General features: G+C 40.5%; 1 protein-coding gene across 2 annotated transcripts in view; it reads left to right on the top strand.

Annotated features, from left to right (window-relative positions):
* BIVM (basic, immunoglobulin-like variable motif containing) overlaps nucleotides 1–14,993 on the top strand; it is a 76,651-nt gene that overhangs the window by 59,920 nt on the left and 1,738 nt on the right. For both annotated transcript variants that reach the window (XM_026493573.4, XM_048215495.2), the window contains 8 exons: nucleotides 125–332; nucleotides 978–2,069; nucleotides 4,620–4,867; nucleotides 7,673–7,792; nucleotides 7,959–8,172; nucleotides 8,934–9,078; nucleotides 12,959–13,159; nucleotides 14,258–14,342. In XM_026493573.4, coding sequence (XP_026349358.1) covers nucleotides 125–332; nucleotides 978–2,069; nucleotides 4,620–4,867; nucleotides 7,673–7,792; nucleotides 7,959–8,172; nucleotides 8,934–9,078; nucleotides 12,959–13,159; nucleotides 14,258–14,342 — 2,313 coding nt within the window. The remainder of the gene's footprint in view (nucleotides 1–124; nucleotides 333–977; nucleotides 2,070–4,619; nucleotides 4,868–7,672; nucleotides 7,793–7,958; nucleotides 8,173–8,933; nucleotides 9,079–12,958; nucleotides 13,160–14,257; nucleotides 14,343–14,993) is intronic.

Below are 14,993 nucleotides of genomic sequence, written 5' to 3'. Positions count from 1 at the left end.
ATATGAAAATGTCACCAATGGAAAAAATCAATTGCTCTTTGTCCCTCTGTGGGGAAAAGGATGGAAATGTTGGAATATTATCTGTATTTAATACAAAAACATAATTTTATTTATTTTATTTTAGGAGTCTAATGACTTTTCACAGTATCAGCTCAAAGGCTTGCTTAAAAAAAACTACCTAAACCAACACATAGAAAACGTCCGAAAGGAAATGAATCAGCAACAGTCAGGACAAATCCAAAGACAATATGAAGATGAAGGGGGCTTTTTGAAGGAGGTAGAGTCAAGAAGAGTGGTCTCTGAAGACACTTCACATTACATCTTAATAAGAGGTATTCGGTACCATCACTTACCTGATGGTTAAAAACCAAAAATACGTTGTGTCTCTGAATTCTAGGAACTACCACCCTACTTATGTAATAATAAATATATGTAACTGTTAATGGATTACCTACTGTTGTACCAACCTTGATCTTTATTTTTATTATTTACTTAAAATTCATTTATTTATTTACTCCCAGTATGATTAATGTATAGTGTTATATATTAGTTTCAGGTTTACAATATAATGATTCAACAGTTCTGTACATTATTCAGTGCTCATGTACAAACCCACTTTAAAATTAAATAGCGGGGCGCCTGGGTGGCACAGCGGTTAAGCGTCTGCCTTTGGCTCAGGGCGTGATCCCGGCGTTATGGGATCGAGCCCCACATCAGGCTCTTCCATTATGAGCCTGCTTCTTCCTCTCCCACTCCCCCTGCTTGTGTTCCCTCTCTCGCTGGCTGTCTCTATCTCTGCCGAATAAATAAATAAAAAATCTTTAAAAAAATAAAAAATAAAATAAAATTAAATAGCAAATTAACTCTTAGTGCTGTTTAAATGAAAATTTATAACTTCATTCATGAGAACCAGGATTCTCATGTATATTGTCTCACTGTAAAACTACATAATGAGAAATGTTTTAATTTTTCTTAAGGTATTCAAGCTAAGAAAGTTGCAGAGGTAGGTTCAGAGGCTCTTCCTTCTTCCGGTGACATGCACAGCCGGTCTTTTGACACGAAGTCCTCTCCATGTGAGAACCTGAAGCCAGAGAAAGAGGCTGCTGCTACCCCTCCTTCTCCAAGAACGTCCCTGGCCGTGCAGGCTGCCATGCGGGGAAGCAGCTCAGAGGAGGAGAGGGAGAGTGAGAATCAAAAGCAGTTGGACATGAAGAATGCACCCGTGTCACCGCGTACTCTCTTAGCTATTCAGAAGGTTCTTGACGATGATGAAGACATGGAAACACATGCTGGAAATGATGTGCAGACAGGAGGGTCAGGAGTGGAAACGCTGGTCGAGAACACTTGCCGTGAAGAAGCTCCTGAAGGCCTTGAAGAGGGAGATGGAGAAGGAATGCTGCTGCCAGCAGGACCCCATCTAACCCGTGTGGACTGTGCACATGAGCCTAGCCCTGACAGCAGCAGGAGACTGGCAGACTCAGCTCTTTTGTCCCGTCCCGTCTTCTGTCCAGGCAGAGAATCTAGTGTTCCAACAGAAGAAATGTCACTTACTCATGTGGTGAGCGAAGCCTTTCAGACAAGCGATGAGTCCTCAGTTAAGGGTGGGAAAGACCTGGTTCCTCCAGAGAGCACAGTGGTGATGCGTGGAGATGCTCCTGGGCCCCAGGGTGGGAGGCAGCTAACACCAGGACCTCCAATGAGTTTGAGTTCTGTACCAAGGAATGAAACACACACCAAAGAGCCTGGGCTACAACCAGACCTTTGTCCATCAGGCAGCAAATACGATTCCTCTGTTCTTTCAAGTGATGATGAAACAGAATGTGAAAAAAATCCCGTTTCTGAAATTGTTGCCACTATCAGTTTGCAAGAAACGAGTAATACACAGAGTGTCCCTTCAGAGGCAATAAGTAACTTGGAAAATGCAGGATCCTTTCATTCTGAAGAGCACAAGAATTTCCTGAAAACCATCCAAGAACATGAGACAGTGGTATCTGCAGACCAGGACCTAATTTCAGTTCTGAAGTCCGTGGAGCCAGTGGAAATGGACTCTGAAGAAAGTGAATCTGATGGTAGGTGCTTGTGCTCTTCCAGAGATACAGAACTTCCTGTGGGGTTTCCCATCTCCAGGAACGGAGAGAGCCTGCAGTGTAGTCTAGTTCCCACTTCGTTCAGATGACCAACTAGGAGCCCAGGAAGGTGAAATGACTTTCCCAAGGACACACAGCTGGTTCTTTTTTGTTGTTGTTTTTAAAAGGAGGGAGTATCCTAGTTGGAAAAGGTAAAAATGAGTCTTTTCATGTTTTTTAAACTTTTTGTTTTGGAATAATTACAAACTTAATAAAGTTGAAAGAATATTACAGAACATTCTGGTTCCTTCACCCAGTACCTCACTGGCTAGCATTTTACCACATTTGCTTTATCATATCTCTTTATGTATATTTATATACACATACATGTTTATTATATATTTATATCTATACAGACTTCCACATGGTCGATCCTCATTATTCACAGATTTCTTACTTGTGAAATTGCTTACTTACTAAAATTTATTTGTAATGCCAGAATCAGTACTCAGCAGTAGTATCTTTGTGGTCATTCATGGACCTGAGTAAAGGGGCTAGAAGTTTGAATTGCCATACCGCTCCCAGCTGAGGTTGAACAAGGTGTCACTCTGCCTTCATGTCTTAGCTCTTCCACAAAGGTGACCAGAAGGTGAATGTGGGAGAGAGCAGAGCAGTGTAGACCCAAGAAGCTCTGGCTTGGTTAGCTGGATAGGGTTTGAATCCCAATTCTGGCACCTGTTAGTGGGGCAGCCTCAGGCACGTCTCTTAACACTCCTAAACTTTGTTTTCTTTTCTGTTAAGATAAATTAGAATTTACCAAGATGGGTCGTTTTTAGGATTTGCAATTATAAATATATTTACTCTAAGGACAAGGACGTATTTGTGGATTCAGTGTTCACAGTGACTTTATAGAACATACTGCTGTGAATAACAAGAATTGGTTGTACACACACAAGCTAACTTCTTTCCCGGTATCTGCTGAGTTTCTCCATTCTAAAGTTACTGTTTCTCCTTTGAAATTAGTATCTTATGGAAAGGCTGTGTAAACATGTTGTTCCTAAACAGATGTTTGCCCACTCATTTTAGCATTCATTGGTGATTTTTACCTAAGTAAATGATTACTGTGATGGTTGCCAAATGGCAGTTTTCTAGGTCCATCGTTCCTTATACATTTTTCAGTTTACATCCTTTTATAAGGAAGATCTTCCCCTCTTCCCCATTTACTGTTTTTTTTGGTATCAGTGTGGACTCAAGAATTCCTACTTTATTTAGTGATTTATGATTTTATCATACTTTATGGTTGGAATGGTCCTGGCTTTCGCCAGTGGGGGCCCCCTTCAGGCTGGCTTCTGTGACTTTTGACAATTCTCCCTTATATTTTGAGCATTTCTTTACTTTCTGGTCAAGATGTTCCATATTTATCTTATACTTTCCCGGCCCTGCCCTGTCCCTGGATCCAGCCAGTTCAACAGAGAGCCCTAGTTCCTTGTAATAGAGTGTGATGTTTAGAAATCAAGATCTGGACCCTGAATGTGTGCTCACTGGTCCTGGGGTATCATTGCTTCAGGCCCTCTCAGGAACAGAACTGGGAAGTATATTTATGTATACATACACAAACATGTGCACACACCCATCTGTACTTACTTCTCTATGAATACATATTTATGTGTAAATATATAAAAATTTTTCATATATGGAAATCTATGAGTTCATACTGATACCTGCATTCCAATCCAACATCACAGATTTCATTTTAGCTTCTACTTTTGTTATACTTTTCCTTTCTAACAGTGAGAAACCTGACTCCCATTGTCCTTAATATATTGACTTATTGCTTATTCTTTCTTAATTTATAACCATCTCCTGGTCCCATTGGTGTTCTCCTTGGTCCTGGCGGTCTCCTTGGCCCCAGTCCCCACTCTGAGATCTCCAGCCCACTCTGTCCTGATTGCATCCTGAAATCCATGCCCCTCCACCCGAAGCCAAAGAAGAGAATCAAAATTTTTTAAAGCCCCCTCCACCAGAAGGAAAAGAAGGAAATAAATTTATTTTTATTTTATTTTATTTTATTAAAGACGAGACAAGACACAGGAGAAGAGGGAAGGAAGGTGGAAAAGAAGAGCTATTTCTCCTGAGTACTTATCCAGAATTCTTTCCACTAATTCACAGCTTTATTCTTTGCTATGTTCATAGTGAACATATAACAACCTACATGACTGTTTACACCCTCTGATAATTCTCCTTTTTGAACTCTGAAACAGTATTAGTTAACTTAGCATATTTGTAAAAAGCTTATATGCAAATCTTTGAAAGCTTGGTTCATAATTTCAAAGATAGTGCCAGTTTATCTAATGGAAAAGACTTACTTTGAAGTTATAGGCATTTGTATTAAATTTATTTAAGAGTAATATATTACCCTTACATGTTTTCTAGTAAATTCAAATCTTTGCAGGGTAAAACATTTTTTCAGGATACTTTGGAATGTTGTCAATGATTTTGGGATAATTTTAGTGTTTCACTTGTAAATAAAGTGACCTTGTTATTTTGGTACAGGAAGTTTCATTGAAGTACAGAGTATAATTAGTAATGATGAACTTCAAGCTGAATTACATGAAGCTTCCGAATCTCCCTCCGGACAAGATGAAGAAGAACTGATAGGAACTAGGAAGGAAGAAGCCACTGGTGACTCTGAGGGCCTCCTAACACACGACTCTGGAAGTGAGGCTTTGGACACTGAGCCACATGAAGAAGCTGAAAAAGATGCAGACAGTTCACTCAATGAATGGCAAGATATTAATTTGGTAATAATACCACATCGAGTTTTAACTTAACTGCCAAGAAAGAGCCAAGTTAAATAGCTTTTGAGCTTTAAGGAGTTACTGGGTGAACATTTATTAGCTATTTATGTGCTTTTTTTTTCCCCCTTAAATAACTATTTTCTCATAGTTCTGGGGATTGGGAAGTCTAAGATCAAGGTGCAGGCTAATTTGGTTCCTGGTGAGAGCTCTCTGGCTTGTAGATGGCTGCCTTCTTGCCATGTCCTCACGTGGTGGGGAGGGGTGGGGTAGGAGGCTGGGGAAGGGGGAGAGAGGGAGAGGGTAGAAAGGGTGGGAAGGAGATATCTTTCTTTTATAAAGCTACAGTCCTTTCAGATTAGGGCCCCACCCTTATGACCTCATTTAACCTTAATTACCTCCTAAAGACAACATCTCCAGCTGCAATCACATTTGGGGTTAGGGCTTTAACATGTGAACTTTGGGGGAACACAATTCAGCCCACAGCAAGAACCAGATACAATAACACCTAAAAGCATAAAATACTTACGTGTAAAGCTTACAACGTATGTGAAAGATACGTATTTCAAAACTACAAAACACTGATGATCAAAATCAGGGAAGACCTAAATAGATGTGGTTTTGGATGGAAAGCCCCAATATTATATCTTCAGTTCTCCCCAAGCTGATCCATAGACTTCATGGAATTCCAATAAAAACCCAATGATGGGTAATTAACAAGGTGATTCTAAAATTGACTTGGAAAAGCAAGGAAGCTAGAGTAGTCAAAACAATTTTGAAAAAGAAAAAATTTGGAGGACTTACACTACTTGATATCGAGATTTACTATAAAGCTACAGTAACCAGGAGAGTGTGATATTGGCTAAAGGGTAGACACATAGATCACTGGAACAAAATGGAGTCCTGCAACAGAAGCAAACAGCAGTAATCAACACAGTTTGCTCTTGGCATAAAGATAGAAAAATAGATCGATAGAACATAATAGAAAGTACAGAAATGGATCCATGCATATATGGAGAACAAATTTTCAACAATGCTACAAAGGCAGTTGGATGGAGAAAGGAGAGTCTTTGCAGTGGTGCTAGGAAAAAAAAACAACTTTGGTACCGTGTATGATATACCAAAATCAACTCAAAACACATCACAAATTGTAGTTTTACAGTCACTTGAAATGAGGCAATGTGAGTGTGAGTCTTCCAACTTTGTTTTTTTCAAGTTGTTTCACTTTCATAAATCCTGTGTATTTCCGTATGAATTTTAGAATTAGCTTCTCAATTTGTATGAAAAATGCCTAAGGTTTTGATGAGATTGTATTGAATATACAGATCGATTTGGGGAGAATTAAATCTTAGCAACACTCTATCTTCGGATCCGTGAACGCAGGATATATCTTGATTTATTCAGATCTATTAAAATTTTCTCAGCAGTGTTTTGCAGTTTTCAGTGTGCAAATCTTACACATCCTTTGTCAGATTTATCGCCAAGTTTTTCATATTTTCAAGGCTATAGTAATTGACATTTTTTATAATTTATAGCTCTTAGTGTAATTCACAGAGTTATACAACTGTCACAATTTTAGAACATTTCCATCACCTCAAAAAGAAGCCCTGTACCCATTAGCAGTCACTCCCTATACCTTCCTCTCCACCTCTGGGAACACTCATCTACTTTCTGTCTCTATGGATTTTTTTTTTTTTAAGATTTTATTTATTTATTTGACAGAGAGAGACAGCCAGTGAGAGAGGGAACACAAGCAGGGGTTGTGGGAGAGGAGGAAGCAGGCTTCCAGCAGGGAGCCCGATGCGGGGCTTGATCCCAGGACACCGGGATCATGCCCTGAGCCAAAGGCAGATGCTTAATGACTGAGCCACCCAGGCGCCCCTCTATGGATTTTTCTTTTCTGGACATTTCATATAAATGGGATCATACAACCTGTGGCCTTTTGTTTCTGGCTCCTTTCACTTAGCAGAATTTTTTCAAAGTCCATCCATGTTGTAGCATGTGTTAGTACTTTATTTCTTTTTATTGCCAAATAGTATTCCATTGTATGGATATGTACCACATTTTATTCATTCATCATTTGATGGACATTTGGGCTGTTTACACTTTTTGGCTATGATGAATAACACTGCTATTAACATCTATGTACAAGTTTTTGTGGGGATGGAAATATATCTTCATTTCTCTTTGGTGTACACCTAGGAGTAGAATTGCTGGGTCACAGGTAGCTGTGTTTAACCTTTTGATTCCCTGTCAGACTGTTTTCCAAAGTGGCTGCACCATTCCCACCAACAGTATATAAGGGTTCCAATTTTTCCATATTCTCGTCAATACTTATCAATATGTCCTTTTGATTCTAGTCATCTTAGTGGGTGGGAAGTGGTATCTCACTCTGTTTCTTTGTTTTTTTAAAGATTTTATTTATTTGAGAGAGAGAAAGAGAACACAAGCAGGGGGAGCGGCAGGCAGAGGGAGAAGCAGGCTCCCCACTGAATGGGGAGCCCAACATGGGGCTCGATCCCAGGACTCTGGGATCATGACCTGAGCCGAAGGCAGATGCTTAACGGACTGAGCCACCCAGGTGCCCCTCACTCTGTATTTTTTAAAATTCAACTTGTTTAAACTCAAGCATGGGTGATTCAGTGAGGGAACTCTAAAGATGTTACACACTTGCTCAGAAATCCAAGTGGGAAACTTCATGAGGAGGAACACTTATTTGGTAATTTAGTCAGACTAAATGCAGGCTTTTTGTAACAAATAAGTTTAATTGGATCATTAATATAATTATCTACAGATGAAATTATTTTGTAGGAGGAGCTGGAAACTCTGGAGAACAGCCTGTTAGCGCAGCAGAATTCATTGAAAGCACAAAAACAGCAGCAAGAACGGATTGCTGCTACCGTGACAGGACAGATGTTCCTGGAAAGCCAGGTAGGTGTGCAAAGCTGGCCTCTTTTAGCGATACCTACCGCTGGTTTTACTTAATCCGATTCCCCAAGGGGATGCCTTCAATGAAATGTATGCCCACTGCTCCCATTTCTGGTCAAGACCGGGTCCCGCGTTTCCTGGGGGTCATGGCGTGTCTCTAACACTCCAGGAACTTCTTCGCCTGTTCGGCATTCCCTACATCGAGGCTCCCATGGAAGCAGAGGCACAGTGCGCCATCCTGGATCTAACCGATCAGACTTCTGGAACAATCACTGATGATAGTGATATTTGGCTGTTTGGAGCACGGCACGTCTATAAAAACTTTTTCAATAAAAACAAGTTTGTAGAATATTACCAGTATGTGGACTTTCACAACCAACTTGGTAAGACTTCAGGGTATGAGTACTTTTTGAGATTTACCTTTAGAATTTGTATTATGAATTTTTTCCTTTCCAGGGAACTAATTTGATGTATTAATTAGGAAATGGTAGGTCTCTACAAGTTTTCATGTACGTGATCTTTTGCTTCTAGAGAGGAACAGGATTTTTAAATTAGAATTAAGACATTAAAACCCTGGTCATGTTTAGGCATTTTCTGCAGTTTTAATTACCTGACCTGCTTAGATTTTGACCAGTTACCCGAGATTTCCGGAGTAAATCAAAGGTGGTAGAGAAGGGGAGGCAGGTGGAGTCACTCCTGCTGGAGTCAGGAGCCCCGTGGCCCCGTGTTGGTGTTTCTGGCAGTGATTCTTCATTTTCCCAGTCACCTAACAAGTACATATTCAGTGACTCCTGTATGCCAATTCTTGTTCTTGGCCATGGGGAAACAGTGGAGAATACAAGTCTAGTAGGAATGGACAATAAACATAATCCATGTAGAAAAATAAAGCTCTAAAAGAGGAGAGGATGACCTGCAGTCCCAGGAAGGGCATGTGCAGTTGTATATGGAGCTGTGGTCACGAAAGGCTTTACTAGTAGGTCACTTTTGGGCTAGGGCCTAAAGAAGAGAGGTAGTGAGTGTTGTACATACCAGGGATGAGCACGTCAGACAAAGGGCCTAGAGAGTGTAAAGCCCAGGAGGCAGAATCTTGCTTGATGTGTTCTAATAAAAATTTAAAAAATATAAAATGTTTTTACTTTTATAGGATTAGACCGGAACAAATTAATAAATTTAGCCTATTTGCTTGGAAGTGATTATACAGAAGGAATACCAACTGTAGGTTGTGTTACAGCCATGGAAATTCTCAATGAATTCCCTGGACATGGCCTGGAACCTCTCCTAAAATTCTCGTAAGTTCTTTCTTAATTTCTCTAATTCAAATGTTTATGTAAATACCCAATTTAGGGTGCCTGGATGGCGCAGTCAGTTAAGCGTCTGACTCTTGGTTTTGACTCAGGTCATGGTCTTGGGGTTGTGGGATCAAGTCTGCGTTGGGCTTCGCACTCAGTGCTCAGCATGGAGTCCCCTTGGGATTCTCCTCTCCCTCTGCTCCTCTCCCCTGCATGGGCATGCACATGCTCTCTATTGCTCTCTGTCTCTCTCAAATCAACAAATAAATCTTAAAAAAAAAAAAAACCCAATTTAACAAACAGAACTATTATTTGCATCATGAACTGTCACAAATCACCAGAATTGATTGGTTACCAAATCTGTTTTCCCTTTTCCAGACTTCAGTGAAATCAGAGACAATTTTTTGAGGCACCAGGCTTATCCCAGTTCAAGGGGGTACATAGCCAGCTCTGTGGGATTTTATAGGCAAACAGAAATTCCCATTACATTCATTCAAATATTGACTGAGTTGCTGCTGTGTGTTAGACACCCTGCTAGGCTGGGGTAGGAAAGTTGACTAAGCCGTAGGCTGAGCTCTCAAGGAGCTCCACGCTCTTGGGGAGACAGAGAAGCAAACAGGTCCCTGTACTTCCATGTGTCGAGTGTTCTGAGAGAGGGGCCAGCGGGAACATGGAAATAGAATGTTGAGAATTTTACCTCGGGCCCTGCTGTCCAGTTTCTTGCTGTGTGTACTCTGATGTGTTTGGTGGCGGTGATGCATTCCACCCAGAACCCACCGTTGTGCCGCCCTTGGGGTACACGTCAATTATGGAGGTTGCTACAGTGGTTTTTAGGAGGATGTCTGTGAAAGGAGTTCTTTCTTAAGGTTGGTCCTTGATGGCATTTAAAAAAATTGGAGTGTAAGTCACATATCATACATTTTGTAGTTCAGCAGCTTTTCGTTTATTCACAAGGTTGTGATGGCATTTTCTAACTTGTCATGAAATACTATTTGGTAGTAGTTGATTTAATGATTCTTTGGAGTTCTTTCCAGTTTTATCTCCTGTGTCTGAAAAATTCTCAGATGTTCTGGGCTAAGAATCAGTGATTAAAATTAAAACTTAAATGCAGAAGTGGTTTTAATGTTTTGCTGTTCTCCAGGCACACATACCAATGTGTTTATTTTATGCTTTCTTTATCTCTCTCCTCATGATTTTCATATTATTGAGGAAATAATATACTGGCACTAAGTTATTGGGTAGCTCATCGGTCATGGTATTTAAATAACTTAAAAAACTACAAATAACTTTATTGTATAAATAATAATAGAAAAATTATGAAATATGAATTAAAAAGATGGTTACAGTTAACATTTTGGTTTATATAATTTTAGACTTTTCTATGCACACTCATACATTATATATATATATAAACATATATATACATGTGTACTCATACAAGTGTGTATTGTTTCTTTTTATAAGAATGGGATGATGCCATATGCTTTTTATGTTACCTGTAACTCATTTGGTGATAGAGCAAGGCATACTACCAACAGTGTATAGATGAGTAACAGTTCTTAATGGCTCCATAGTAGTCGTTGATGTATCATGATTAATCACATGCCTGTTGTTATTTCTATTTTTTTAAAGTCTGAACAAACGTGATTTGAGTGTCTTCAGAGACATATCTTTGGGTTCTTATCTGATTATTATTTTAGGATAAGTAAAAATGGTATTTAGATTTTCAGTTGGTGTGATATCCTAGGTTTTTTTATTTGTTGAAAATTTGCATTTCTGATGGAGTGAATGACTGTTTATGCCATATATCTTTTCTCTCAACAGTTTTTGCTCGTTTGTCGTTAGTTGAGTGGTTTACATTTTAGCCTTTTCTGCTCTGGTTGTCCAGCTGGTGGATGGCAGATAGGAGCAGCCGGAGCCGTGCCTGGCTCAGACTGTGAAGACAGATGCAGAGTTAGAGAGCGGGAAGAGAGGTGGAGGAGCAGTGAAATTGAGAATGTTGCCTTGCTTTCTTTTCTGCTTTTCCTTTCCCCTAACCAGACTCTGGCTTGTCACCCCCCCTTTAAGGTGGAGCTACTCTGGGTCTGCCCACTGAATTCAGCCCACCTGCGTTTGGTTAGGTCTACACAGTGTGCTCCTCTATGGAGCCTTCATTGTGAATTGGCTACCAACATTTAAATTAGGGGAGATTTCACAGAACATTTTGGGTTCTCTTGGGGGAATATGAGATCTGAAAACAATGGGCCCAAATGCCCTGAAAGCAGGGACAGGGAACACAGTCACCCCACCAACCTGGCCGGGGCACAGATCTTCAGTCTCAGCACAGTCGCTCCCATGCCCTGTCCTGTCCCCCACAGCTCAGAGGATTGGCAGGTGCCATCTTTCATCTTTATGTCAGTGCCCGGCCCTCCTGCTTTAAGGAGGGGGAGATTCTTTCAGTGTCCGCATGTCGTGCTGATCGTCCTAGCTGACAACCCGGATTGCTTATCTCAAAGACTATCATTCAGAAGAGAGTAGGCGAGAATTGCTGGTGTTGTCTTTGGTGCTACAGTGAAGACCGCAGTTAGTCTTTTGTGGTGCTAGGTGGCACTCCTGCACTGGTGAGGGGAGACACTGCCCTGGAGCAAACCGGAGTCCGGTTTGACACCAGCAAGTATGTGAAACAGCGCACGAGAGAGGGTTTTGTTCTTTTTAACGTTTCAATGGATGCGTAGATTGGTGAGGGTTTTCTTTGTTTTTAACTTTATGCCATTCATTCTTCCTACTTATATAAATTTTTCTGGTCATCTCTTGCCACATTATAAAATACTTCAAACCTCAGTGGCTTCAGTCACTGATTTTGCTCATGAATCTGCGGTTTGGTGAGGCTGCGTGGGCATGTGTGTGTCGGGGGAAGCTCAGCTGGGCTACAGGGTCCATGGGTGATGGAGCCATGTGTCTGGTCAGTGGTGCTGACGTCAGCCAGGAGCCCAGCCAGAACTGTGGATGGGGCCTCGGACCCCTCCATCTGGACCTTCTCACCAGCTGGAGCTTCCTCACAGCACATCAGCTGCTTCCGAGGCAGATATTCGAAGGGCCCAGATGTGGAAACGGCAGGCTCTGAAGACCTGGCACAGAGCCCACCTGGCTCAAGGGAGGGGACATGGGCCCCCCCTTCTGGATGGGAGCAGATGCAAAGAATGTGCGGCTGTCTTTGACTTGCCATAGTAATTTCTACTCACAATGGGAAAACTGAAAAAGGGATAAAATATAAAGAAGAAAATGAACAGCTCTTTCCTTGCTTAGAACATTGCCTAACACAGTGAAATAATAGTTGTCATTGCTTTTATTATTTTAAATTGCCTTGTCTATGTTTTTTTTCTTCGCATATATGCATTTTCTCTAAAATTGAGGTTCTACTTTCTATAGAGTCGTGTTCTGCATTTTTAAGATGTAACATGTTCTTGGCATTTTTACGTATCATTAAATATTCTTGGGTCTATTATTGTAGTTGATTTGAGGTAAATGATACAGATATGTGACCTCATTTTCCTCCTGAGAAAGAGCCCCAAGAGAAATTGTGGGCTCTGATGGGCGATTCTCAGGGTCTGACCGCACAAGTGCCAGCCGTGAAATCTTGAGCAGGTAGTGACTTGTGCTTGCGGTCAGTTTCTTCCTCTGTGGGGTGAGGACAGTGGTAGGATGTGCTCGGGTGATGATCAGCGTGCAACGGCTGGCACGGTGCCAGGCGCAGAGTAACCTTACAGTCAGCGTTGGCCATGGTTCCTCCTCGGCTCGTGCGATTTGTTCTGAGGCTTGAGTTTATGTCTTCTCAGCATAGCCCTTTATCTGCAGTGCATCCACTGTAGTGTCATGAAATCCTGTCTCCTTTGCCTCGTAGAGAGTGGTGGCATGAAGCTCAAAAAAATAAGAAGATAAGACCTAACCCATATGACACCAAAGTGAAAAAAAAATTGCGCAAGCTGCAGCTCACGCCTGGCTTTCCCAACCCAGCTGTTGCCGATGCGTACCTCAAACCTGTGGTGGATGACTCCAGGGGGTCGTTTCTATGGGGGAAGCCGGATCTGGACAAAATTAGAGAGTATCCTTTTACTCCTTAAAACATAGAGGAGTACTGAGCCAAATAGGTGTTTTCGTTTGAATCATAGAGAACGCTTAGATCAGCTTTTTCTTAATACTCTGTTCAAGATGCTTCTTTTTCTCCTTAGGTTTTGTTTTGTTTTTGTTTTTGTTTTTTTTTTGGTGGTAAAATACACATAACAAAATTTATCATCTTAACATTTTAAGCATACCATTCAGGGGCATTAAATACGTTCATAACTGTTGGGCAACAAACACCTGCCACCACATCCATCCCTATTCTTTTCATCTGAACTAGACCCATTAACAGCAGCTCCCCGTCTCCTCCCCTCAGCCCCTGGTGACCACAAGTTTGCTTTCTGTCTTCAGGGTTTTGAGGACTCGAGTACCTCACACAAGTAGAATCATTGAGTATTGGTGCTTTTGTGTCTGGCTTATTTCACTGAGCACAGTGTCCTCAAGGTTCCTCCATGCTGTGTAGCACGTTTCAGAATGTCCTTCCTTTTTAAGGCTGAATAACATTCCACTGTGTGGATAGGCCACATTTTGCTTATCCGTTCATCTCTTAGTGGATACTTGGGTTGTTTCCATGTTTTAGCTGTTATGAATAATCTCTTTAGACTTAAAGAGGGTCTTTATTTGAAATAGGTAGTGATAAGCAATCATAGTTTGTTAGTTTTATTCTTTATTATTATTTATATGTTCCTTTCTGCATATTTAAACCATCATTTGGATAGATGTTTAAATGTTTCCAATAGTATTAGTCTAACTACAGTTTTTATCTCTCAAAGAAATATGTAGATATCTGAAACTTGTTTTTATTCTAGGTTACCCTTTTCTCATAGTAACGAGTCTTTGATGTTCTAAAATGAGAGTTGGATGTATTTTATCTTAGAGGACATTGAACAGGAGACAGTGCCACATGATTATGTTACAGTAATTTGTTTTGTCATCCTGTTCTCTTACCACTTTATTCTTTATAAATATGAAAATTTTTAGAGATATGGGGAATGGAATTATGGGTGAGTTCTTTGCACCTTTTTATTTATCACTTGTTTAAATATCTTTAAAAACATGTAGAAGCCTTAACTGCCTGCATATTTTGTCAGCGTTATTTTGGGTGGAACAGGACGAAGACAGATGAGTCTCTGTTTCCCGTATTAAAGCAACTGAACGCCCAGCAGGTAATCATGGCAGCTCTTTTCCTAAGTTCAGGGTGAGGAGTGAATGAAGAAAGGCTGTCAGTGGCAGCCAGTAAAGACCCGTTACTCTTTTATTTTAGAGCATATGACATAATTTTAAAATTATTACACTTCAGATAAAAGAACAGAGGAAAACAGAAAAAGGGAAAACTGCACTTTGTCTTCATTTCTCAATTTCACTCTTAGAGCTGGACTTTGGTGTCTTAGTGTTCATTCTGACTTTGAAAAAACCAGGCTAATAATGGATTGCAAACTGAGATGTTTATGGTTGAATATTTTACTTTTTCAGAGCTATTTTCATTTAAATAAAGTCTGGGAAGTGTCCAGTCCAAAGCAATCCTGATCATTAAATTCTCTTCAAGTACAAATGCTCCTTAATTCTATAAATGAATCATCATCACTATGGCACGTTGGCAGGAGAGATTTTTGAGGAGAGATGATGATGCCTTTCTGTGGCTCTCAGTTCTCCTGTGGGGTGGGTGTAGGTAATCGTGTCTCACTTTACCTGTGAGTATATTCCTATGCATAGAGAAAACTGTTCCTATCCTAGGAACAACCTCCAAAATATATGTACAGGTAAACCACTTAGTAGAAATGAGACCGTATCTTATAAAGTACATATGTTTAAATCTA

The sequence above is a fragment of the Ursus arctos genome, unplaced genomic scaffold (assembly GCF_023065955.2).
Source record: "Ursus arctos isolate Adak ecotype North America unplaced genomic scaffold, UrsArc2.0 scaffold_10, whole genome shotgun sequence".
NCBI classification, from domain to species: domain Eukaryota; kingdom Metazoa; phylum Chordata; class Mammalia; order Carnivora; family Ursidae; genus Ursus; species Ursus arctos.
Note: the sequence above shows the minus strand (reverse complement) of the source record. Positions and strands in the feature narration are given on the sequence as shown.